We start from the raw sequence: 24,942 nt of genomic DNA, 5'->3' as shown, positions 1-24,942 counted from the left end.
TTGCCGTGACACAAAACACACAAGAAAAAGGATGGACAATTCACATGGATTTTGGGAATGGCTTAAACAGGAGAAGGTGCTGCTGTGTGGTCTCTGTGGGGTTGGGGAACTTGAGAGAGCTGCTCATGGGAGCCTGGTGGAGTGTTGCACTGGAACAGAGGTGATGCCAGTGGGAAGCTGGGAGAGACGGGGGGGGTGTGTGTTCTACCTGCCCATAGCTCTTTGGAGAGCACTGCATAGCCACTGACCTCACTTCAGTTGTGCCACTTCTGGTGGGGAAGAGCCTCCCTCAGTATGAAGGAGGCTGTGCACAATGACCCCTGTGAACCTCAAGATCTCACACGGCTGGGAAGGCCATAGGTGTTATTGTGCCATGGGGATCGTGGGGAACAATTTGGGAACCACTTGACAGAAGCTGAGCGTGTGGAGGGTGTGTTTAATTACATAACAGTGACTGGTGCATGTGCGATAGAGCAGGGGCTCCCCAGCCCCATCCAGCTGCGACCTCCAGGCACTTGCTGTTTTAACAAAGCCAAAGAAATAGAGTTTAAGCATAAGATGCTGCGGCTTCCATAGCTCTTTATTAAGTATTTGATGAAGTTGCATCATTTCATTGCAAGTTGGTTTTATTACACTGAGGTTTTGCTGTCAGGAACCCAAACTGCAGCTTCTTTCACTGCTCCTCAGAAAACAAGTGGAGGATTTTGTCCATAAATCCATTCCCCAGAGTGTATCAAGTCTGAGCAGTGGGCTGAAGTCTGAAACTGCAGCAGGGATGCCGTTGTGGGTGGGTGCAGGCTGGGGTTTACAGCTTCCCGTTAACAACCCGGGGGAAACCAGCGAAGTCCCTGTGGAAACAGGCCAGGAAAGGCCGGGAGCCCAGCATGGAAGTGTGGAGCAGTGTGGGCAGACGAGGTGATGGCAGTGAGTGCTGATGGACATGTGCCCAAGCGTGGTTTGCACTGATGGTCCCTGGCGGGCGTGAGGTGCGCTGTGATAGGGAGAGGTATGTGACAGTCACCTGCCTGGATTCCAGGTCTAGAAGCTTCCCACGTGTTTCACGTATGTGTTATTCCTAGTGTAAGATCGCAGCAGAGGGGTGAAGGTTGGTGGGTTTCTTGTTGTAATGCTACATAGAAAAGGGAAGGCTTTCATTGGAAAGGTGAGGAGATGAATGTGCACCTTCAGAAGTCCAATCTGGTATTGTACCTGTATTCTACCTCACATACTGGTAACCGTATCGTATGGGCACTTGTAGGGCTGTTATGTTAACACAGGCACAGGGCTGAGGTATGAATCCCACCGGCGTGCTCGCTGCTTTGTGGTTTGCATGTTTTAAGTAAAGGACATCTTGTTCCCAGAAAGATGCCTTCAAATGTAGATTTCGGGTGGAAAGGCTGGAAGTCAGGTTAGATCCGTTAAATAAGTAGCAAAGGTCCTCTGAGCTGCCCCTTTGCACAGCCAGGCTCTGCGTGTAGTCTCATATGGTTTGGTGCAAACTGAAGGGCACTTCCTGGGCTGTGTCACAGCACAGAGGACCCCAGCTCCGGCTGGTGAAAAGGGGTTTAGCCACTGATGCAGGCACCAGGAATGGAATCTAAGTTGGGAGATATACTGTGTGCCAGTAGGGGCTTGTGTCCCTGTAAGGACAGTGACAGCTGGGTTTTGGATAGCCACAAAACCAGCTTCACACAGGAATGGGGCTGGGCAGAGCAGTTCCCCTCGCCGTATCCCATAAGTGGTCTTGTGAATACCACATCTGGTTTAGTGCTGGGCACCACAGCAAAGGGAGCTGTAGCACATCTGTACAGGTGAGCCCAAAGCTGCCACTTTAGTGGCACACCTTAGAAGTCAAGGGCTCCTTCACTTTAATATTAAGCTCGGTATCAAGCTGCTTCCTAAGAATTAACCCCCTTCTCTCCAATAAAGCACAGCAGTCCAACTGCACACTATCCACAGTTCATGGGGTGGACTTTGTCTGTTTTGGTACCTGGGAAATACTTTTGGGTGCCAGTTAGTGAGGGGAGTGGCTCATAAAGATGTTCTGTGTTCTTTCAAATACAAGCAGTAACAATTTCCCTTCCAGTCTGATGTTGTTGTGTAACTCCAGACAGCTGGAAGGGCTCTGATGTATGGAAGTGCTAGTAAACCCGTTCCGAAGGGTCACAACCTTGAGCCATATGTGAGATTACATTTCAGTTCACAACCAAGAGTTCGTACGGTTCCAACTGATGGCACTGGACAGGAAGGGAGCCTCCAGCCACCCCAAAATCCCATGTACCTGTTTGGATCGTCTCATTTTTCATGTAAAAGGTCAGAAAGGAATGGCAGCAAATGTTTAATAGGGAATTACTGTTAACCTGCGTTCAAAGAACGTGATCTATCGGCTCTTTGAACGTGTTGTGAGCACACGTGTGTGCTGACTGTCACAGCAGGAAGGTTTCTTTCCAGTTCTCAGCCAGAGGGGCTGTACTGCAGCAGTGCAGGGGATGGTGAGGACAGGGCTCAGGGCCGGTGGCAGCGTGGTGACACCGTCTCTGGCATGTCTTGTCCTTCACAGGCAGTTCTGGGTTCCTGGGGTAAACCCCTGAGTGCAGGTAAGCGAGGGCAAAGCTCAGGTCTGCCCTTGCAGCGCGGCAACCACTGAACTTGGGCACATCAAGTAGGAATTGTCACTTTTAATCCGTCACAAAAGAGATGCAACTCAGACAGTATCGTTCAGGCATGCAACATGGCAGAGGTAACAAAATGGAGAGAGAGAGCAGAGGGTAGGAAATAAATCTTTGTGATTAAGTAAAAAAGAAATCACAAAACCATGTCTGCAGGCTCAGCTCTACAGCTGGGGGTTTCCTTTATACAGCAGCAGCAGCAGCCAAGTTCACAAGTGATAGATATTGCACCAGAGAGACATGTGCAGTGAGGAGGAACAGAATCACATTAATGTGCTGATAAAACCAGATACGACTTTCCATGGGTTACATAAAGTGCCTTTAGAGTCGGTGCAGTTCCAAACCAACCCAGCCCCGGTGGCGGTTAGCTGCTGGGAGCGAACACGTGCAGAGCTGAGCCAAATGGGCTGGCTCTCCATAGTGCCAAATCCCACGGCGCCAGGATCCATCCGGTGCCGCCAAAGAGGGAAGGGAGATACAAAGGTAAGGCCAGGGTTCAGCACGTGAAACGCTGGATGCCAACCCTAGCCCACGCAGTAGTTATGGTACATGTAGGTATTAGCAGTTTGGTTACTGGACATGAGATTTGGCATGCTATGGGGTGTGTGGTGCTCCCCTGCCTGGAACCAGCCCCGTATTTATACACAATGCAACGTCCAGTCCGTGCTTCTGGAGCCAGGAAAACACTGCTGTGCTCAGTGAGGAGTTGTTCTCGCCACGCAGCCACGTCGAGGAGCTTCCCAGCCTCTTCCTACCTCCTTCATGGTTGGGGAACACGAGGCTCAAAGTGTGCTTTGAGAGAATGCCACTGGCCTCCAGTCTGGTACGAAATTAAGAAAAATGCTCAGTTGTCCAAGTAGATGATATTTAATTGTAAGGAAATAAAATCTGAAACTGGCTAAATCAATGGAAAAGTAAACATGAGCTGGAATACTATACCTGGAAAAGGATTAATCCCATTCATTGCCATTAGAAATTAGGTAAAATGTTTATTAAGGGCTTTGCCTACAGAGGCACAACATAAATAGAGCAAGTCCTGCTGGACCAGCCTCAGTCCATGGCACGGGGCCGGCGCCCCTAGGGCACAGTTCAACTCCTGGAGTGGGAGCCAGTGGGGTTTGCTCCGTGAGGCAGCGCCGGGCACGGCTGTGCCAGAGTCACCACGGGCCCTGGGGCCAAGCAGAGTGTGCGCAGGGAGAGGTGGGGCGGCTAATCCACTCCTTCAAAGCCTTGCGCGTTCTCCACCGCCATCAGGAGCTTCTCCCGCAGGTCTTCGAAGGACTCGTAGAGAGGTAAATCGAGGCGATTAAAGCTGGGGAGGGGGGGAGAAGGGAAAGAATCACTCGGTAATCCATGGAAAACGACACATCCTCTTAAAGAGCTAGGAAAGGTCACGGAGAACATCTCGTTGTCCTAACGGTGCCACCGCCGCCGTGTCCTTCACGCACCTAACACCTGTGTTCTCGCAGGTACCCCCGAGGCCGGGCCTGCCTCCTGCCTGCTGCTGTCCAGAGCCGGACACGGCGATTCCTGAGCAAAGGAAGCACCTGATGGGAAACATTCCCTCTTTGCTAAAAGGCAGTAACGCTCGGAAAGATGCTCTGAATTCCCAGGCCACGTTCTCTAACCTCAGGAGAAAAGAACCACCCGAAAGGAGGTCTTGAAATGGTCCTGTGAGATCGAACAGGTAACTGAGGAGTCAATGGATGAGTTGGCTTTGGAATGTGTGGGGCTGTGTTTGTGTTAAATAAAACTTGTTATTCGCTGGGGCCTGATGATGCTTATGGCAGGAGCATGGGCTGAAAGCTGGTTTCCCTCCACAGCACTAGTTAAGTTACTCTGCTGCACACCAACAACATGGATTTAAGGTAAGACAAGGCTGGTATTGAACACTTTAACCACTTACAAGCTCTCTACATTAGGATTAAATGAGGACAGTTCGTAACCTCTCATTTTTAGTGAGCTGTCCCAGGATTCAGGGCCTTTACGTAGCACAGCTTCCTTACAGAGCCCAGAACAGAGCTGATGTTTTCACACTCGTATTACACCAAGTACACCATAAACTGCAGTTCCTCCTGCTGGTTTTCCTCCTGCTCCTCCCAGAACAGCTGTAAAATAAAGCCTGTTCTATCTGACACCCATTTTAACACACAGAAGTCCTGAGGTGTGAGGACTCCGAGTTGTGACTTTTTAATAGCAGTAAAAAGTCCTTAGCAGAAGAGCCTACTCCTACACTTGCTTTATTGACTTGGCCTTTCACGTGTCCACGTCTTTGCCTTTTAAACACGGCCACGGACACACGCAGTCACAGTTTCGGAGTATCCCACTTGCTAAACCTCTCCCCTTCCCTGGCAGCAAAACAGCACAGCAAAGGTATTTCATGTTCCGGTTTTATGACTTACCATGTGTGAGCTCTGGGCAGCTTATCAGGACTTCCCCATTGCTCTATTGTAAACAGCTGAGGACCATTTGAACCTGGGTGAAAATGGAACATCATCACATGGAGCGTGAGTAGCCGGGCACCACAGGGATCTCCTCACCGCTGTCTGTACCACTGAAGGTTTATGTTGCCACGAACTGTACAGCTATTTTGTGGTGGTTGGATCGAGCTCTCAGTTACAATTCCATTAAAGCAAATAGGAGTGTGGTTGGTTCTTTCTGCAGCGCAGATGATCTGCCTTTGTGCAGAGGACGTGTAACGCAGCAGTAGTAACCAGCTACTGCCCTTTACCATGACAGCCCCCGTTACCAGCTCTGCTCACCATAGAGTTCAGCAAATCCATTCATAGGCACGCGTGAGGTCCCCGTGACGAACTGCAGCAGCCGGATCCGTTTCTCGGCATCCATCAGCAGCACGGCCTGTTGGAAACGCACAAGGGGCACAGCTCTGCACCCTGCCGTACCCGGCCTCAGCGGGGGGGGTGGCGGGGCTGCGGCCTCCTGCCTTTACCTTCCAGAACCACTGGATGACGGGGTGGTTGGGGCAGTAGCCGTTCTTGTAGATGGTGTGCTGCCTCCAGTCGTTGACGTCCACGTCGCCGAGGCCACACATCAGCAGCTACCCAGGGAGGGAATTACACGGTTACGGTGTTACTCGTGTAACCTCCGCCGTCTTCGCCCAGCGCGAATGGAAACGCAAAGGGGAGGTGGAGCTTTCCCTTAGGAGAGTCTGGAGAATTCCAGGCTCCTGGAGCGACACTGTGCTGTGGGCCAGTGTTCTGCTCAGAAGGGACAGGTAAGGGCACGATGGCATCAACCTGGGAAGCTACAAGAGACTCGCAGGCCCTTGTATGCACATACCCAACCCTCACCGATTACACACCGCTGTGCTTTCGGGTGGCAGTACAGTACCGGGGAGACAAACCCCTCTGCAAGCAAAGGACCCTGTGTGCACATCCCCTCACAAAGAGGCAGGCAGGGGTGAGGCGCGGGCAGGAGCCCGGCCCTGGGCCTTGAACTCACCTCGAGCTCGTTTTCATCAAAAATCTTGATCAGATCAATGGGCAGCAGCTCGGTGAATCCCTGCGGAGAGGCCAGGGCAAAGCCCGTGTGATTCCAGGGCAGAGCCCGGTGGTAGCTGAGGATCCTCGGCTTCAGCGGGGGAGAGGGGATGCAGCGGGGGGGGGAAGAAGGGATGCCCTTACCTCGAGGAAGGCGTTCATCTGCTTCTGAACCCTGTTCACAAACCTCCACTGGATCACCAGGCTGCAGGAGACAGGTGAACACATACACAAACACGGGCACAGACAGGGGGACATGGACAGACAGGGGGACAAGGGGACAGAGAGAGGGACGGGAACAGAGAGGGACAAGGGGACAGAGAGAGGGACAGAGGGACAAGGGGACAGACAGAGGGACATAGAAAGGGACAGAGAGGGACAAGGGGACAGACAGAGGGACAAGGGGACAGAGGGACAAGGGGACAGAGGGACAAAGGGGACAGACAGAGGGACACGGGGACAGAGGGAGGGACAAAGGGGACAGACAGAGGGACAAAGGGGACAGACAGAGGGACAAGGGGACAGAGAGAGGGACAAGGGGACAGAGGGACAAAGGGGACAGAGGGACAAAGGGGACAGACAGAGGGACAAAGGTGACAGAGGGACAAGGGGACAGAGAGAGGGACAAGGGGACAGAGAGAGGGACAAGGGGACAGAGAGAGGGACAAAGGGGACAGACAGAGGGACACGGGGACAGAGGGACAAAGGGGACAGACAGAGGGACACGGGGACAGAGGGACAAAGGGGACAGAGGGACAAAGGGGATAGACAGAGGGACAAAGGTGACAGAGGGACAAGGGGACAGAGAGAGGGACAAGGGGACAGAGAGAGGGACAAGGGGACAGAGAGAGGGACAAGGGGACAGAGAGAGGGACAAGGGGACAGAGGGACAAAGGGGACAGAGGGACAAGGGGACAGAGGGACAAGGGGACAGAGGGACAAAGGGGACAGAGGGACAAAGGGGACAGAGGGACAAGGGGACAGAGGGACATAGAAAGGGACAGAGAGGGACAAGGGGACAGAGAGAGGGACAAGGGGACAGAGAGAGGGACAAGGGGACAGAGAGAGGGACAAGGGGACAGAGGGACAAAGGGGACAGAGGGACAAGGGGACAGAGGGACAAGGGGACAGAGGGAGGGACATAGAAAGGGACAGAGAGGGACAAGGGGACAGACAGAGGGACAGAGGGACAAGGGGACAGAGGGACAAAGGGGACAGAGAGAGGGACATAGAAAGGGACAGAGAGGGAAAAGGGGACAGACAGAGGGACAGGGGGACAGAGAGGGACAAGGGGACAGACAGAGGGACAAGGGGACAGAGGGACAAAGGGGACAGAGGGACACGGGGACAGAGGGACAAGGGGACAGACAGAGGGACAAGGGGACAGAGGGACAAAGGGGACAGACAGAGGGACAAGGGGACAGAGGGACAAAGGGGACAGAGAGGGACAAGCGGACAGACAGGGACACGGGGACAGAGGGACAAGGGGACAGAGGGACAAGGGGACAGACAGAGGGACAAGGGGACAGAGGGACAAGGGGACAGAGAGAGGGACATAGAAAGGGACAGAGAGGGAAAAGGGGACAGACAGAGGGACAGGGGGACAGAGAGGGACAAGGGGACAGAGAGACAAGGGGACAGAGAGAGGGACAAAGGGGACAGAGAGAGGGACATAGAAAGGGACAGAGAGGGACAAGGGGACAGAGAGAGGGACAAGGGGACAGAGAGAGGGACAAGGGGACAGAGGGACAAAGGGGACAGAGGGACAAGGGGACAGAGGGACAAGGGGACAGAGGGACAAGGGGACAGAGTGAGGGACATAGAAAGGGACAGAGAGGGACAAGGGGACAGAGAGAGGGACAAAGGGGACAGAGGGACAAAGGGACAGAGAGAGGGACATAGAAAGGGACAGAGAGGGAAAAGGGGACAGACAGAGGGACAGGGGGACAGAGAGGGACAAGGGGACAGACAGAGGGACAAAGGGGACAGAGGGACACGGGGACAGAGGGACAAGGGGACAGACAGAGGGACAAGGGGACAGAGGGACAAGGGGACAGAGGGACAAGGGGACAGACAGAGGGACAAGGGGACAGAGGGACAAGGGGACAGAGAGAGGGACAAAGGGGACAGAGAGAGGGACATAGAAAGGGACAGAGAGGGACAAGGGGACAGAGGGACAAAGGGGACAGACAGAGGGACAAAGGGACAGAGGGACAAAGGGGACAGAGGGACAAGGGGACAGACAGAGGGACAGGGGGACAGAGGGACAGGAGGACAGAGGGACAGGGGGACAGACAGAGGGACACAGAAAGGGACAGAGGGACAAAGGGGACAGAGAGAGGGACAGGGGGACAAGGGGACAGAGGGACAAGCGAACAGACAGAGGGACAAGGGGACAGAGGGACAAAGGGACAGAGGGACAAAGGGGACAGAGAGAGGGACAAAGGGGACAGAGGGACAAAGGGGACAGACAGAGGGACAAAGGGGACAGAGGGACAAAGGGGACAGACAGAGGGACAAAGGGGACAGAGGGACAAGCGAACAGACAGAGGGACAAGGGGACAGAGGGACAAAGGGGACAGACAGAGGGACATGGGGACAGAGAGACAAGGGGAGAGAGGGATGGACAAAGGGGACAGAGAGAGGGACATAGAAAGGGACAGAGAGGGACAAGGGGACAGAGGGACAAAGGGGACAGACAGAGGGACACGGGGACAGAGAGACAAGGGGACAGAGGGATGGACAAAGGGGACAGAGAGGGACAAGGGGACAGAGGGACACGGGGACAGAGGGACAAGGGGACAGACAGAGGGACAGGGGGACAGAGGGACAGACAGAGGGACACAGAAAGGGACAGAGGGACAAAGGGGACAGAGAGAGGGACAAGGGGACAGAGGGACAAGGGGACAGAGGGACACGGGGACAGAGGGACACGGGGACAGAGGGACACGGGGACAGACAGAGGGACAGGGGGACAGAGGGACAGGAGGACAGAGGGACAGGGGGACAGACAGAGGGACACAGAAAGGGACAGAGGGACAAAGGGGACAGAGAGAGGGACAGGGGGACAGAGGGACAAAGGGGACAGAGGGACAAGCGAACAGACAGAGGGACAAGGGGACAGAGGGACAAAGGGGACAGAGAGAGGGACAGGGGGACAGACAGAGGGACACGGGGACAGAGGGACAAGTGGACAGACAGAGGGACAAGGGGACAGACAGATGTAGGAAGGGACAGACAGAGGGACAAAGGGATAGAGAGAGGGAGACAAGGACAGAGAGATGGAGAGACAGACACGTGGCAAGGCGGACAGAGAAGGGACAGACAAAGGGACAGAGAGATGGAGACATGGAAAGACAGAGGGACAGAGAGACGGACACACAGCAAAACGGGTGGACGCCCAGACAGAGGGACATGGGGACAGAGGGACATGGGGACAGAGGGACAAGGGGACAGAGGGACAAGGGGACAGAGGGACAAGGGGACAGAGAGAGGGACACGGGTCCTCATTAGTGTGGGTCTTACCCATCCTCCTGGCTCCAGTTCCTCCCGCAGGGTTTCACCCCCCGCACCCCCCGCCCGCACGTACTCAATGTACTCCCGCTTGTTGTCGTTCGTCACCGTGATCTCGGAGCCGTTGGGCTTCAGGTCCACCTGGTAGGTCTGGCACGGGCATGGAAAGGAAGGCGAGCAGAACGCGGCGTGAGCCGGGAGCGCGGCCCCTCCAGCAGCAGCAGGGCAGGCGGCATTCCCGGGGGGAAAAGGGGATCCCTCGGTCCCTCCGCAAAGGGCAGGGCGGAGCGAACAGGGACAAGGTTAAAGGGAAGCCGGGAGCAGGCTGAGCGCGTTCCCTGCGTGACGCCCGCGGCTTCCCAAAGCTGGGACCTCCTCTGGGCCCCCCCGGAAGGGATCCTGGGGAGGGTCGGAGCCGTGCTCCCCCTCAGCCTTGAACTGCAGCTCTGGGGCGCCGCTGCCGTACCTGGCCGAAGTTCTCCTCGTCGATGCAGAACATGAGATCCAGCTCCGTGGGGTCGTTCTCCAGGATCCACTTCAAGGAGTTGTAGTATTCGCTGTCCTGCGGATTAAACACCAGTAGTCAGTGCACGGGAAACCTGAAGCAGTAAAACCACAGGGGACCCCTAACAGGGGCTGGGAGGAGGAGGAGGACTCCTGCCTTCACACACGGGTACCACGAGGAGGGGTTTATGCTTACACTGCCTACTCAGAGTCTACTTTTAATAGGACCAAAGGCAGCTATGGCAGAGCTGAGAGGAAGGGGAAAAGGTTTCCCAGCTACTTGCAGGAATACAAGGGCCTGAACGCCCTGTAAGGGTCTTTCTGGTCATGGACCCCGTGGACAGGCCCTGACAGGTTAAAGGAGAAGCCCCAGTGTCGTCCTCCCCACTCGCTGCACGCCCCTTTGTACCGGCCTAGCCGGGGCCACGGGTGATGAACCAAGTCCATCCAGACCCTCCAGAGGCTGCTGCAGCTCACGGAACCCGGAGCTCTCCTGCCCCTGCCCAGAGCAACAGAACGTGTCCATGGGGACGGGCTCCGGGCCGTGGCCTTACCACTGACTCCATGTCCTTCAGGGTGATGGGCTTCCCCAGCATCATCTTGTAGAAAGGTCTGATGAAGAAGCCTGCAAGAGAGAGGTGCAGCTGAGCTCGGCCTGGCCCCGAGCACCTGCAATACCCCACTCCAAGTGACTGCTCATGGGGCTCCCCCCTCCCTCACTCACCGTCCAGGAGCTTGCCGTGGTACACGGCCAGCCCGGCCACGCGGCCGATGAAGGTGAAGTAGGACAAGTGGTCTTCGTTACAGAGACCTGAATTAGGATTAATCTGAAGTGTGTAGTTGTCCCTTGGTTGGGGAGAGAAAAGGAAGAGCTCAGCAACCACCGCCGCCGGGGCCACGCGCATCCCAGTAACCGCCTGCACCCGTGGGCCGGTACCGACCCGGCAGAGCCACCGTGGCCGCCGCCACTTCACCCAACCCACGCTAAAGAGCATCCCCTTGCTAACAGCTTCAGCTGCGTGGGCCTGACAGGGACATCAACCACGGCAGCTCCTGCCTGGAGCTCTGCAATCCCAGCCTGGCTGCAAGCAAGGCAAGGCCGAGCAGCGCCCCAGGGACCAAGAGATGCTTTAGGAGCTCCCAGGGCCCATCTGAAAGGCTCTCTGAAGAGCAAGGGAGGAGCCCCTGCCCTGGGGGGAGCAACTCTGCCTCCCGTGCACCACATCCCTCATAAACGGAAGGCTCTTAATGGCCACTTACGTTGCTGAATACTCAAAGAGACCGTAATAAGGGTTAAACATCTCCTTGGACAAGAGGAAAAACCACTCTCTGGCCACCCCGCCATAGTCGAGTCCTTTCTCGGACTCAAACTCAATCCAGAGCCTGGCTTTGAGCACGTCGGGTCTCTTCACAGACATGATTCTGCGGTAGGACTCCTCAAAGATGTTGTTTCTGTGCAGCTTCATCTCGAAGCGGTTCGGGATGTCGGCCTGCGGGCAGAGCACGGGGTCCCGCTGTTAGCGGTGACACGCGAGCCCTTAGGTGAGCTGCTCACCCACCCAGTGGTAGGTGAGCCTCTGACGTGTGGAGCTTCCCCCTTTCCTGCTGTTCTCCAGTGCCCCCTGAGGCTACAGGCTGATGGCAGGCGGGGAACCAGAGCAGGCTGGACAAGGCCTTCAAGATCACCCAGCTCAAGGCCACCACTAACCCACGGCCCCAAGGGCCTGGTCCATACGGCTTGAGAACAGGACCAAGGACGGTGACCCCATCCCTGCGGGCTCTGCTCTGCCCTTCACAGTCCCCTGGGGTGAGGGGGAACCCCTCAACCCTTGCTGAAACCCGAGGCCTTGTAAGTAACACAGCCACTGGTCCCAGGTGCAACGGGGATGTCAGTCACCGCTGCCTCATCCCCGCTGCGCTCCGGCTCGGCCTTGCCTTCCCATCCCTGCTCAAGCCCTTGGGGAGCAGGAGGAAGGGCAAGGGTGCTCCAGGGAGTTCCACCAGCGCTGCCTGGCTCTGCTCTGCTTGCTGCCAGCCTCAGGGCCACTGATCCCAGCCCAGAGCCCGGTTCTACTCACTGGTTTCTTCAGCTTCTTCCGGAAATAGTCATACTTCTGCTTGAACTCCCTGGAGTAGGGAACTGCCTGTTGGAGAGAACCACAACCCCCCATCATTCCAGCGCTCCAGCACCCGCACACATGGATACACCCATACCTGAACACCATGGAGCCAAAGAGCTGCTGCCTACAGCTGGCTTCATCCGAACCCCGCCAGCCAAAACGTGCCCACTGCTCACATGCGCTCATCGCCTACTTACCCTCTTCTTTAGGAACAGGGCAGAGCAAACCCAACCTCCACCAGAGACAGTAAGGATTTGGTGGGTACTGCTGCCCTCCGTGTGTCTCACTAGGAGAGGAACACGGGGGTGGCTGTGACACTGGATTTGAACCCAACATCCATGGAATATGGATGTGCACGGCAGGAATTGTGGGTGCTACTCCACAAAGTCCACAGCAGTTTGAACCTAAGAACAAGTGACAAGCTCACCAGGTAGGTATGCACCAGAAGGACCTCAAGAGGAGCTTCAGGCCCTTGCTTGGGGAGCTACAAGGCTCCAGTAAAGCCACAGCAGCAGCAAACATGGTTTGGCCTCCGAGCAGCGCAGGCTCTGCAGCTGCTCCCTGAGGCACGGCCACGGGCAGACATCACCTTTGCAGCCCAGTGTGAGCGGATCTAACACTGCACAGTTCTCAAACCAGGTGCAAAGTGTGTTTTGAACGGCTTGGAGTCAACATCCACCTTGTTACGTCTTTAATCCGGATCTAAACCACCTCACTCAGACAGCATCACCTGGAAACAGACCTCAAGAGAAGGCTTCCTGGCCTTGACCCTGGCTCCAACTACATCCTTACTCCCTGTCCAAGATGAGGAGCAGACTTAGGAATCCACTCACTCAACAACTTAGACGTGATTGTGGGGAGGATGAGACCGATTTGGGGTCGCAAACAGCAGGCTCCATCCTGTCCCCCAAAGCCACAAAGCTCCAAGTGCAGCTGCTACAGGATGCTGAACCAGGAGGAATGAAGTGCATATATACAGCATCACTCTCAGTCATCCCCCTCTGATGACAGCACCACTTTACAACAGCCATTAAGTCACCTCGCAGCATGTCTGCACTGTTTAAGTGCAATGTGAAAGGCCATTCGAGCATTGCCACTGCACCAAAAGTACTATTAAAAGCATTAAGACAGGTCCTGAACGTTTAAGTGGCTGCAAAATGGGTCTGGATCTTGTTTTGGCTTTAAAACCCTCCTAAACCACCCACAATGGAGGGTTATTTCTCATTTCCCAGCTGGACTTACTCATTTCAGCTTAACATTTCTGGGAATCCAAAGGATCTGTACCCTGGGTAGAGCAGCGCCTCAAGCATCAAGTGCATGGTACCTCCCTCCAGAGCAGCTCTGCTCCAGCAAGCCACTGGTTTTCATCCCAGAGCCACTGGAACGACACCCTTGCCCTTAAAATCCCCGAGGATCCACCCCTAACAGCAAGGGACCAGCAGAGAATGCCCTGAAGCAGCCTACGAAGGTCGCTCGCCCCGTGTCCTGGACGCCTGAACGTGGGTATGCCAGCACTGACATTCCCTGAGGCTGCTGCTCTGCAGCCTCGGGGTTCACCTGCACTAAGCAGCCATCCCAAATCCCTGCTTCCTGGCAGTCACGACCACGGGGATGGGTAAACAGGACCGCTCCTCCCGTAGCCATCCCAAATCCCTGCTTCCTGGCAGTCACGACCACGGGGATGGGTAAACAGGACCGCTCCTCCCGTAGCCATCCCAAATCCCTGCTTCCTGGCAGTCACCACCACGGGGATGGGTAAACAGGACCGTTCCTCCCGTAGCCATCCCAAATCCCTGCTTCCTGGCAGTCACCACCACAGGGATGGGTAAACAGGACCGTTCCTCCCGTAGCCATCCCAAATCCCTGCTTCCTGGCAGTCACCACCACAGGGATGGGTAAACAGGACCGTTCCTCCCGTAGCCATCCCAAATCCCTGCTTCCTGGCAGTCACAATCACGGGGATGGGTAAACAGGACCGTTCCTCCCGTAGCCATCCCAAATCCCTGCTTCCTGGCAGTCACGACCATGGGGATGGGTAAACAGGACCGTTCCTCCCGTAGCCATCCCAAATCCCTGCTTCCTGGCAGTCACAACCACGGGGATGGGTAAACAGGACCGCTCCTCCCGTAGCCATCCCAAATCCCTGCTTCCTGGCCTGCTCCCGACCCGAGAGGCACAACCCCAGGAGTCCCGGTGTGTAATGGGCCGTCGCACCGCAGTACTTACTGGACCAGTAATGGCTGGGTTCTGCAGCCTGGGGTCTTCCCACTGGGTGATCTTATTATCTGTAGCAAGAAAAGCAATAGCATCATTACTCCTCTGCGGCCACACTGGGAACCGATGCTGCTCTTCCCCCCTGCAGCTGCCTCCCTGCCATTCCCACTCTGGAGCACTCAGTACTCCCGGGCTGGAGAAGGTGCATTCCCCACCTCCAAAGCCCCAGCACACTCTTTTGGGTTGGAAACCCTCCTTGGAAAGCACCGCACTACAGCTGGATCCAGTGGCTTCCCACTGCTTTGAGCTCAACATCTGGAGAGGAACCACGTGCTACGTGGACAAGGCCTTGGATTCAACTCCTGCAAGGCGAAGGGACCCAACCGCGTGGGTGAAGGATGGGGCTCAAGGTTACTCTTTGCATGAAGAGAGCCAAATGTCATGCTTGGAGAAGACAATCTGCGGTTGAATTTGGAGGGGAGAGCAGCTCTTTTAGGAACACAAAGCCCTCGAGCCTGCTCGAGCGCCCTAAGGGAGGCGAGAGGCTGTGCGGAGCCGTGGGCCGAGCGCTCCTCACCGGATTCTGGTACACCACAGGACCACAACGACACGATGGGGTTGCAACAAGAAGACAAAGCTCCAGAAAACCAAAGGAGGGGCCACCTGCAAGGGCAAGCTCAGCTCATCCAGCTCCTGCTCTGCGAGGGGGATAGGGGAGGTAAGGCTACGCCTGCCCCTGGGACACGCTGCTCTGCTTCACCTGCTACGTCCTGTCGCTGCTGGGGCTGGGATTAACCACCCTTGGCTGGTGCATTCCTGGGTATCGGAGGTGCGAGCACAGAGCAAACCCCTTTGTCTTTAACCACCGCGTTACGACAGCGGGAAGAGACCCCTACGTTTGGAGGATCCCGAGGTGCTTTTAGGATGGGCTGGGATGTGAGGTGGGATTCCCAAGTGCTAACCGAAGGAAATCCATCAGGATCACAAGGAACTGGAGCTAGCGGTTAAGCCACTATCAACCCCCTTTCCAGCTTAGTGCTGATGGAAATCCTGGGGGAAGGCCACTGGAATGGCAGCTCCAAACCCCCCCGAGAGCAAAGGGAGATCCCTCCTCCTGCCTCTTCTCCCTTCACCTTCCTTCAACAGAGCGCTCTGCTCTATAGCGACTCACTCCTCAGCCCTGCTTCAATCCCAGAGGTGCTGCCTATGTAGTCTGCAACCTGCAGCTCAGCTCTTCCTTGCCTTACAGCCCTTACAGGTGTGTTTATGGTGCCATGGACCCATCTTTGTCCAGCTTCCTTCTCCTCTGGTCCCCTGCCGCCCGTTCTTGCAGCGTGGGACCCTCACCGGGGCCAAGGACACTGAGGTTACTACAGCTCCTACTCCACCACGGGCTGAGTTAACTCATAGCCATGCCCTTGTCAACCAAAACGCTGCTTACGCTTCCCCTTCTGAGCAACTCTTTGCAACTCCTATTGCTCCAACAGCCCCCTGCTTCCCACTCCAGCAGCCGCCTGCCAGGCTCATCCTGCTTTCTGCGCCGATGAGTAAACCCCCCTTAGAGCGCTAGTGAGTACACCGAGGCACGGCGGAGCCACGAAGGGCGTTGAGGGGAACCCACGGAACGCATCCATCCCTCTGCCAGTCACTGAGAACTGCTGTGGATCTGCTTGGGAAACGCTGTTCCCCTTCACGACACCTTCCAACAGGCAGGTCACGTTTCCTACCAGGCTCCTGGGAAAAGCAGGAGTACATGCATCCTGCAAGGACAGGGAACCCTGCTTCAGTCAGGGACGGGGACTGGTGTTACCGACAGCCCGAGGACGACGGAGGGGCTATGGGGCCTGCAGAAGTTAGACCTGCCTCTGGTTAAAGCCCAAAGACACTACAGGCTGTGCAGATGAGGCCACCAGCACTGACCCCTTGCTACCAAAGCCAGCTGAAGCCTGACTGAAAGCCGAGTAAAGCAACAGGACCACGCCAGCCTCTCGGGGCTGGCTCTGCTTCCAAACAGCGACGAAAACTCACGCGGGAGTTGTGAGATGCTGGAGTCAGACAGGGCTACAATGAAACATCACTTAACACTAGAACTCCACTAACAGGACTGAGGAACGCCAACGGGCTGGGTGCGGTTTGACATGCTGGAAATAGGAAATAAGATCAGAACCAGCGCTGCCACAAGACCTTCCTCAAGGAGAGGTCCGAGTACTCCCGAGGGCTCACCCCTCCACTGCCTGCACGTGGAGACGTGGCTCTGTGAGCTCTTCTCATCTTATTTTCTATTCCTAGAGTAAAGTGTCGCCGATTCAGCGCAAAATAAGCCATGGGATCATCAACAACACCAACAACGAACCCAAAATATCAACGAGAACAAAAGAAACCACAGAGAAGGGATGTTAATGCTTCACAAGTCAGAGGGGGACAAAGCTTGATGAGCCGATTAAAAGCAAGCTTCCAGGTAGGATACAGTACCGTACGAGGGCACTAAGTCTCTGGTATCAATGTCTCCACAAATCAACACCTGGCTTCCTAAATGAAGAGTAAAATTACAAAGCTTTCACTTCAAGCTTTAGTAGCTCCCTTGGTCTACTTGCTCTAGGACCCGAGGGCTTACTTACTATGGTCTATATAGAAGGTCCTTCCGTCCAGGTGGATTCTTTCCTCCCAACCAGGCTGGAAGTGGGAAACAAAGGGAGAAACCAAGTGAACCACTGCCGCAGCTCGAAGCATCCCCCCCACGGACAGAAAGCAGCTCATGGGTGCTGCTTGTCAGACAGAAACCACAAATGCTCCCAGAGGCTTTGTGCTGAGGCCAAGCACCTTGGAAGACTCAAATCCAACGCAGTGCCCTTTAAAGCTCGGAAACTGCTTGCTTTGGGGTTTATACTCCTCGCCTGCTACAAGGAAATCCTGTCCATCACTGCTTAGGACTGAGGGTTTCTACTTGTGAATCGTACGTGGATGCAGTAAGCAGGGACACCAGGACCCCAGCACAGTGGGACAACAGTCCCAGCCCTCAATTCCTTCCTTTTCTCCATTCCCTTTCCTCATCTTCCACATGCCTGCAGCAGAGAAAGGAGACTACACGGCACGCTGTTAGGAAACGCCGTGCTCTCCAGCCTCCTGGGTCTGGCCTCATTCCACCTCTACGGTGTCCAGGAGCTTCAGACCTCTATAAAATATAGATGAGGAACGATTTCCTTTCAATCTGTTGTGAGGAACTCACGGTCCTTCTTCCCTCACTCATAAATGGAGCGTGTAACTGAGCTGAGACCTGTGACAGGATGCCCACAGACACGTGCCAGGCCCTCCCGATTCCACTTCAGGATGCTTTGGAGGAGGCTCCCACCCCATTCCAAAGGCTCGGCTTTGTCCTGAAGCAACAGCCCACAGAAATACACCCAAGGTGAGTTCCTTCCAAGCTCAAAGCCTCAGACGAGCACAGACACATGCAGTCCCTGCAGGAATGAGCCCGATGCCTGCATCACCATCAAGCTTTTGGTGCTTTGGCGCTGTCAGACAGGGGATGAGAGCAGTGTGTGAGCCCACACACAACGTGGGACTGCGGCCCTGGACCACATGCTGCCGAGCACGTACAGAAAAGACACAGGCAACAGCACTTACAGGAAGAGGGCCCAAATCGTTTGGGTTCAGAGAGGTTTTTGATCTCAAATGCACTGGGAATTTCAGCCTCGGGTCCTCCTGCAATAGAAACAGGGAAGAGTAAATCCAACAGCTCAGCCTGGATCTAACACACCGGGTTGATGAGAATTAGCTGGAAGCCTTCCTACACCGCAGTTATTATTTGCTGGGAATGAAGGAAGCCACACACAACAGATGGAACACATGGGATCTGGGGCTTAGGCAGAAGTTCTTTACCATGAGGGCGGTGGGACACCGGAATGGGTTGAATGGAGAAGCTGGGGCTGCCCCATCCGTGGCAGCGCTCGAGGCCAGGCTGGAGCAAGCTGCTCCCTATTGGAACAGCAGGAGCTTTGAAGGTTCCCTTAACCCAAACCCAAACCCAAACCCAAACAAATCTCCCTTCCCCATGAGCAGCAACGGCAGCACCAGCCAGGAAATGAGCTGCTCCGGCACGGAACCACGGAGCAGACTGGGAGCCATCCCTACACCCCATCTAGGCCAAGCTGGGCTGCCACATCCCCTTTAAAGGCGAACCCCAGAGGCAAACGAGGCGAAGGGACGCCAAGTGACGGCGCCGAGCTGCCCTTACCCACGTGGTGGTTTTGGTGTTGTGGTCGATGAAGAAGGGCCGGCCGTTGGGCGCGATGCGCATCTCCCAGCCGGGAGGCAGGAAGCTCTGAGCCACTTTATGCTGGGGCTTCGGGGAGTTGTAAGGGGAGGGCTGAGGAGACTGCGGGTTCGAGAGGGTGTCCTTCACCGCCCGGCGCACCAGGGACTCCTTCATGCCCTGCAGGGGAAGAGGGAGCCGCGGGTGGCACGCGGCACTGCCACAGCAGTCCCACCTGGGCTCCGTGCGAGGAGCTCTGCATCCCGCACGGAGCTGATACCAGAACTGAGGAATTAACACTAGGAGTAAGGAATTGACACTAAGAATTAAGGAATTAACACTAGGAATTAAGGAATTATCACCAGGAGTAAGGGCTGGGCCTGGTTTCCTAGGACTTCCCTAGCTCAATTCTGCTCCTGTCGCGGCGCTTCCCTAACTGAGCCCACGTTTAGTTGCTAGGGCTTGAGTATTCCATTAGAGAACAGGTAATAGTATCTAACTATCCAGATACTTAGGACTTAATCCAAGCCTTATCTATGGATTGGTTTGAACCTCATTTGGGTGGAGGCTGCACTTCCATTACAAGGAATGCCATGGGAAAGACAGGGGCTGATGGGCACAAGTTACTCCTGGGGAGATCCCAACTCCATGACCTTCATGTGTTTCCCAAGCCATCCCATCCCATTCCACGAGCCTGAGCTGCAAGGCCAGAGGAGGATGAGCCCAGACAGAGGTGATCCTAACTTGGCCTGGGTGTTCCTCACCTCCAGGGGAGCAGAGAGGGTCACGGTGGGCGAGCTGAGGCTGCGAGGCCGCCTGATCTGGGGCTCACTGAGGTGGTTGCTGCTGTTGGCTCCTGACCCCACCATCCCATCTTCTGCCAGCTGCACCGGAAGCAAAACCCGTTAGCCAAGCGGGAGGAACACAGTTAGGGCACCCAGAACGATGGGATCGCTCCCTGTTATACACAGGAGCTTTAGGATCCCCTCAACCCAACCCGTTCCACGCTCCCTACCTGCATGATGGGCCGTGTCCACGTGGTGGTGCGGTTGTTGTGGTTGACGTAGTAGGTCCTGCCCTTGGCATCCTTCCGCTCTTCCCAGCCCGAGGGGAGGCCGGGGGTGGTGTGGATGTAGGCCACGGAGGGCTGTGGAAGCAAGGAGTGACTGCATTGGTGCCTTCGAACAGCCAAAAGCATCCTTCAGATGCCTGCTGTTCAGGAGCTCACAGCCCAACGTATGGTGCCTGGTTTTAGCATCAGCTCTTCGGGGGTCTTTTTTGCCCACGGAACTTGTGATCCAGGTTGCCACCTTCACATCCCCCCAACCTTTCCCTTTGTAGATTAAACATCGAGCCTTGTGTTTCCTTGACTCTCCCACGAAAAGGAGGATGCTTTTCCCTATCCTTAGTACGGATAACACCGCATGAAGTCAAGATCTCCCACGCTCTCCGCAGCGTGTCCTTGAAGCGGTTGCAAGTGGGTGTAAAACCTGGAGCTGAGCCATTCTGTCACAGTCACAAGGGTTTGGTGTCCTGAAGACACAGACCGGAGCCCCAGCTCCAGCATGGAAAGATTCTGTTCCTACTGCTTCAGAGGGGAGGATGCTCAGGGAGTTACACTCCACACCAAGCCACACGGAGATGAGTTTAAGTCCCTTTCTGGTCTGGAGACCCCACCTGCTTTGCTAAGAGGTGTCCTGGCTGCCAGGGAAGCAATGGGAGTGCTCGGGGTTCTGCACTAGGAAGTGATGGAAGCACAAAGAGCTCCAGGGATTTCTCCTTCCCAGCAGCTGGAAGCAAAGGGCTAAACTCTGCCCGTGTATTACCGATGGCATCAAAGACTCGGGATGTGGTGAATTAAAGCACGGCACGAGAGCGTGAATCCCTTTAGGAATCCTTTAGGAACAGCAGAAGGAATCTGCAGTGCTCAGAACATGAACCAAACCGCCTCCATCTGCCTGCCTGCCCTGAAGAGGCTGCAGGAAGGCCCAGGGCGCTTTCCTTACGGATGCAACATGGGAATCTGCGGCTCCTTGAAGAGTCCCAGGGTTAAATGCTGACACGGGGAACGGAGCTGCTCCCTCCACCCCCACCTCTCTGCTGCTTCCAAGAAGATCCCTGAGCTCTCTGCTTGGGGAAGAGGAGTGGTTTTTAACCTGAAGGGCGCAGGCTGCTGCACGGAAACGGGATGCTTCCGTATGAATTCAACCCCCTTCCCTTGCAGAAAAGCACTCCCACACCCACAAAACACGCCAGGATTTGGGTGAATCCCGTCCCCCCCCCCTGCACCCCACCATGGGATTCCAAGGGCTTGATAAAGAGGCTGGTTACCGTTGGCTCCTCACCCCCTGTGACAGTTGAGGACCGAGCTCTCCTCGCTGGCCCACTCTCCTGGGAAACGACAAGGCAGGGCACAGTAAGCACACGGAGCGATGGAGAGCCACGCGCTGGCAGCGAGGAAGCAGGCACGCGGATGGAAAGCACCTTTAAGACCCTAGCAAAGCCCCTGGAGTCATCAGCCCCCGAGAAGGAAGCCAGGAGCTCACACAAAACCCACCCAGAGATCGGACTTCCAGAGGGCTTGCACTCAGCTCTCCAAGTGCTTTACCCTAATGATGATTATAAGAGAATTTAGTCTAAACGGAACATGATTTCCCCCCCAGCACATACTCAGAATTTACATGTTCTGCCCAGAAAGGTGGTATTTTGCACCAAAATGGTACGTTCTGGTCATCAATGAAGCCAGATGGAAAAGGCTGAACGGATAGAGGGGATTTTCAGGAAGGATTAAGAGTCAAGAGCAGCACTGCGTGTAGAACGCGAGCATGCCCTTAGTGCTGGAAGGGAACTTATCGTTAGCTCAGTAAGGGTGAAATGTGCTGCAGACCTGGGAACACCCTCGGTTTAGAGCAGCTCTGCCAGGGAAAGCAGTGCTGGGAATGAAGAGAAAGACATCCCAGCGACAGCACCCCACATCCACCAAGCGACAGCGAATGAGGGAGAACACCCCTAGAGCAGGCTGCACTGGGAGTCAGCTTGGTGTGGAAGAGCAGGAAGACAGCAAGGGAGTGTTTGTGCTGGAAAGCCCAGCAGAGAGCAGGGAGAGACAGACACCACTTCAGGAGCAGCTCTCTGAGCACCAGCTATTAAACTCGACCAAGAGGCAACCACTGTGTGGTTGCTGTAACCAGGCACTATTGGGTTGTAGGCCAAAACACGTGGAACCTTCTGCCACTGACACCAAGGATGTGCATGGTTAGGATGTGAGAGGGACCTACAGATCTTGCCTGGATCTATAGGTCCTTCCTAGGCCTGCAGAACTGCCCTAGGAAAAGGTGTTATTCAGCAGCAGAGATTACTCAACCACAAGGAAGGAAGAAGTCAGCTTTGCTTTACCAAGGAGAGCTGAGACTGTTCGGCGACTGCATCCGTGACGCTGCAGGATCTTAACCTCGAAGTGGGATCCCTTTGCTGGAAGGAAAGGAGAGGAAAAGACGGATTTGAGTTCAGGTGCCTTAACCCATGGGGCTTACTCACTGATTTCACTGTCATTCAATCCAACCCCCTTAAAAACTCATGTGGGTGCTGCAGTGTCTTTAGCTTTAGTCCTTCTCCAGCAAGGTAAAACTCAGCATTCCCTCCTGGAGTGGTTCAGGTTAACAGGGAAAAGCACTGGGACTGGGACACACATCTTGCACTCATCTTTAGTACCCAAGCTACAACCTGTTCTATGCGTTAGAGGCCAGCCCATGTGGGGGAAACAGGGAAATTCAGTTGTGGAACGAGTGGGAAAGGGGAGGATTAACTGAAGACGTAACGGGGTGTTACAATGCCACGGAGGTTTGACTGCTAGAGGTGGAGCTCCATGGTGGAATGATCAATAGGGCACCTATGAACAGACTACAAATAATACAAAAAGGAGGAAACAGGGCATGAAAATATACCCATGTCCTAAAATATACACAGTCCTAAATCTGCCTCTGAGCTTGTTCTGAAGTGTCTTATGTTGCATAAGTGATGTCTTGAATCAGAGCCTCAAACAGGGAAACGACCCAGCCTGTTTATACCCCTCCTATGGGTGCTCTTATCTGCTGCAAGGTAACAAGGCAACACCAGCGGGAGAGTCAAACTCCACCTCCTAGGTGAGGACATCAGAGCCAGGAGCACACTCTGCTCCAGATCAGTGCTTCACACGAGGAGGAGATGATAGATACAAAAGAGAGGGAACTACCCCCTGCTTCTGCCCTAACGGGAAAGGGGCTGGCTGACAAACAGACCCACGAGCAAGCCTGAAGTGTTGTCTGGTGTTACAGAGATACATGAGGAGAGTGACAAAACACTTCAACACACATACAATCACCCCTCTGCTACCTGCTGGCAACCCGGGGGGGGGTAGGTTTACTATGGACGGATGGAGAGCCACCAGAGGGGCTTCTAGCATCAGCTCCCTGTGTAAAGCCAGTTTAGAGCTGGGGGGCTTGGGAAGAAGCCTGCACCCATGTTTCCTCCATGCTTAGCCATGGAGCTCACCTCACAAGCCTTTGGGATGCTGCCACTTTAACGGCTTCTCCCAGCTAGGGCTTGCTTCCAGCTCTAACCCCTTGTTATAGATGAGGAGGTGAAGATCCTGCTCTAAGTACATGCTTCCATACAGCCATGTACAGTTAAACACCGACCAGGGGTGAGACGGGAAAGGGCAGTAGCGGATTTTCCTCTTTCCTTTGGGAACTCGAGGCCTGATGCTCTCTGTTAACGCTCCCTTTTACCAGAGGTGGAACGGCAGCAGCGCCTGAGGTTAAACTCCCCCAGACCACGTTAACCCCAGCCCCTTCTGCTGGGCTGTGGTGCCAGAGCATCGGAAGCGTACGCTCCGGTTTTCCTGCTCGCAGGAATTCCCAGCCCCGTGGGTGCGCTTCCCGTGCTTCCCGCCAGCAGCAGACGAGAGGGTGAGGTAGAAAGAGCAGCGTGGCACGTACAAGCAAAGAACTGAGCTGTTCCCCATTGGAATCAGGAGTGACCTGCAGTCTTCTGCTCAGTTCCTCAGATAGCTCCTGAGGACTGGGCCGGGCCACTGGAGATGCAGGAGGAGGTGGCAATGACAAGCTTAGGGAATCTCCGCTTGCACTTGCCTCCTCTGAAATGGTTTCCCAAGGCTACCAAAAGAGAAGAAACTCCGTTAAGGCTTCAGCACGACACCAGGCTCCTTCCTTCCCGTCCTGGCGGGGAGGCTCGGCAGCGAGGCGCTGAAGCCGGGCCCTGTACAACACACAAACACACACTGCCCGCCGAGGAGCGGGCACGGGGGTCGGCCTCACTGCAAAGAGCCTTCACGTGGAGGACACAACGCGGTACGATTCCAAACAGAGAACGAGGGGGACGGAGGGAGGCAGGGAACGGGGCTCTCCTTACGCCGGCCCCGGGGGATGCTGCTCAACGGCTCTCTGAGGCTGACTAAAAGCTTGGGGGACTCAAGTGCTCCTCTTCAGTTGGGATAAACCCAACAGCTTCTGCTTCTCCCTCCTCTAGACCAAGGCACTGAGGGGAACGGGCTCCAGGCAGCGTGGTCCCCTTCTTTGTGTGACTGACCCCGCTCTTACCCCAAGCGGAACACGGGAAGTGTTACTATAGGTAACTCCTACACGCATTACTGTGTGTAACTCTCACACACGTTACTACTACAGTCATTCACTTCCAGTATGAAACGGCGGCTCGGAGTTTAGGTCTTCAACCCAAGACCACTCCGTACCTCAGGAATGTCTCCGCTCTCCATGGGCTCCGGTTCCAGGTCCTCACTGATGTGCCTCCGGGAGCGGAACCGCCGATGGGCGGCTTCCTGGTTGATCTGCCGGATGTTGTTGTCTGACTCGGAGCCCACATCACTGCACGGGGGCCATGGAAGCATGGGAAGGAGGAAAGGAGAAGGAGACCATGAAGGTTCAACCCAACCCTCTACTTTGCTGCTTTCCAAACCTCGGTGATGATAAAAACCAGGGGATCATGGAACGGTTTGGGCTGGAAGGGACCTTAAGGTCATCTAGCTCCAACCAGGGCCACCTTCCACTAGAGCCGGCTGCTCCAAGCCCCATCTAACCCGGCCTTCCCATCCACCCCTGCCCGGCTTCCTACAGGACGTAGCTTAATCCCTCGATCCAAAGTCAACAGAACTGGAA

General features: G+C 55.2%; 1 protein-coding gene across 5 annotated transcripts in view; it reads right to left on the bottom strand.

Annotated features, from left to right (window-relative positions):
• Nucleotides 1–3,638: 3,638 nt before the first annotated feature.
• The window catches only part of NEDD4L (NEDD4 like E3 ubiquitin protein ligase), a 40,900-nt gene continuing 19,596 nt past the window's right edge, over nucleotides 3,639–24,942 (bottom strand). Inside the window, exons 10-32 of one of the 5 annotated variants that reach the window (XM_062629327.1) lie at nucleotides 24,519–24,651; nucleotides 23,749–23,925; nucleotides 22,169–22,243; nucleotides 21,104–21,163; nucleotides 19,788–19,919; nucleotides 19,537–19,656; nucleotides 18,755–18,952; nucleotides 18,145–18,222; nucleotides 17,139–17,193; nucleotides 16,993–17,049; nucleotides 14,533–14,591; nucleotides 12,265–12,330; nucleotides 11,447–11,676; nucleotides 10,911–11,032; nucleotides 10,741–10,811; nucleotides 10,149–10,244; nucleotides 9,759–9,832; nucleotides 6,314–6,374; nucleotides 6,132–6,191; nucleotides 5,620–5,727; nucleotides 5,432–5,528; nucleotides 5,072–5,144; nucleotides 3,639–3,981 (exon numbers count right to left, since the gene is read on the bottom strand). In XM_062629327.1, coding sequence (XP_062485311.1) covers nucleotides 3,879–3,981; nucleotides 5,072–5,144; nucleotides 5,432–5,528; nucleotides 5,620–5,727; nucleotides 6,132–6,191; nucleotides 6,314–6,374; nucleotides 9,759–9,832; nucleotides 10,149–10,244; nucleotides 10,741–10,811; nucleotides 10,911–11,032; nucleotides 11,447–11,676; nucleotides 12,265–12,330; nucleotides 14,533–14,591; nucleotides 16,993–17,049; nucleotides 17,139–17,193; nucleotides 18,145–18,222; nucleotides 18,755–18,952; nucleotides 19,537–19,656; nucleotides 19,788–19,919; nucleotides 21,104–21,163; nucleotides 22,169–22,243; nucleotides 23,749–23,925; nucleotides 24,519–24,651 — 2,305 coding nt within the window. In that variant the 3' untranslated portion in view covers nucleotides 3,639–3,878. The remainder of the gene's footprint in view (nucleotides 3,982–5,071; nucleotides 5,145–5,431; nucleotides 5,529–5,619; nucleotides 5,728–6,131; nucleotides 6,192–6,313; nucleotides 6,375–9,758; nucleotides 9,833–10,148; nucleotides 10,245–10,740; nucleotides 10,812–10,910; nucleotides 11,033–11,446; nucleotides 11,677–12,264; nucleotides 12,331–14,532; nucleotides 14,592–16,992; nucleotides 17,050–17,138; nucleotides 17,194–18,144; nucleotides 18,223–18,754; nucleotides 18,953–19,536; nucleotides 19,657–19,787; nucleotides 19,920–21,103; nucleotides 21,164–22,168; nucleotides 22,244–23,748; nucleotides 23,926–24,518; nucleotides 24,652–24,942) is intronic. The other 4 variants (XM_062629328.1, XM_062629329.1, XM_062629330.1 and 1 more) reach the window with 4 other exon arrangements.

The sequence above is a fragment of the Pezoporus occidentalis genome, unplaced genomic scaffold (genome assembly GCF_034315485.1).
Source record: "Pezoporus occidentalis ecotype Australia unplaced genomic scaffold, CSIRO_AGI_Poc_V1 ctg330, whole genome shotgun sequence".
Lineage (NCBI taxonomy): Eukaryota > Metazoa > Chordata > Aves > Psittaciformes > Psittacidae > Pezoporus > Pezoporus occidentalis.
This window is presented reverse-complemented; position numbering and strand designations above follow the sequence as displayed.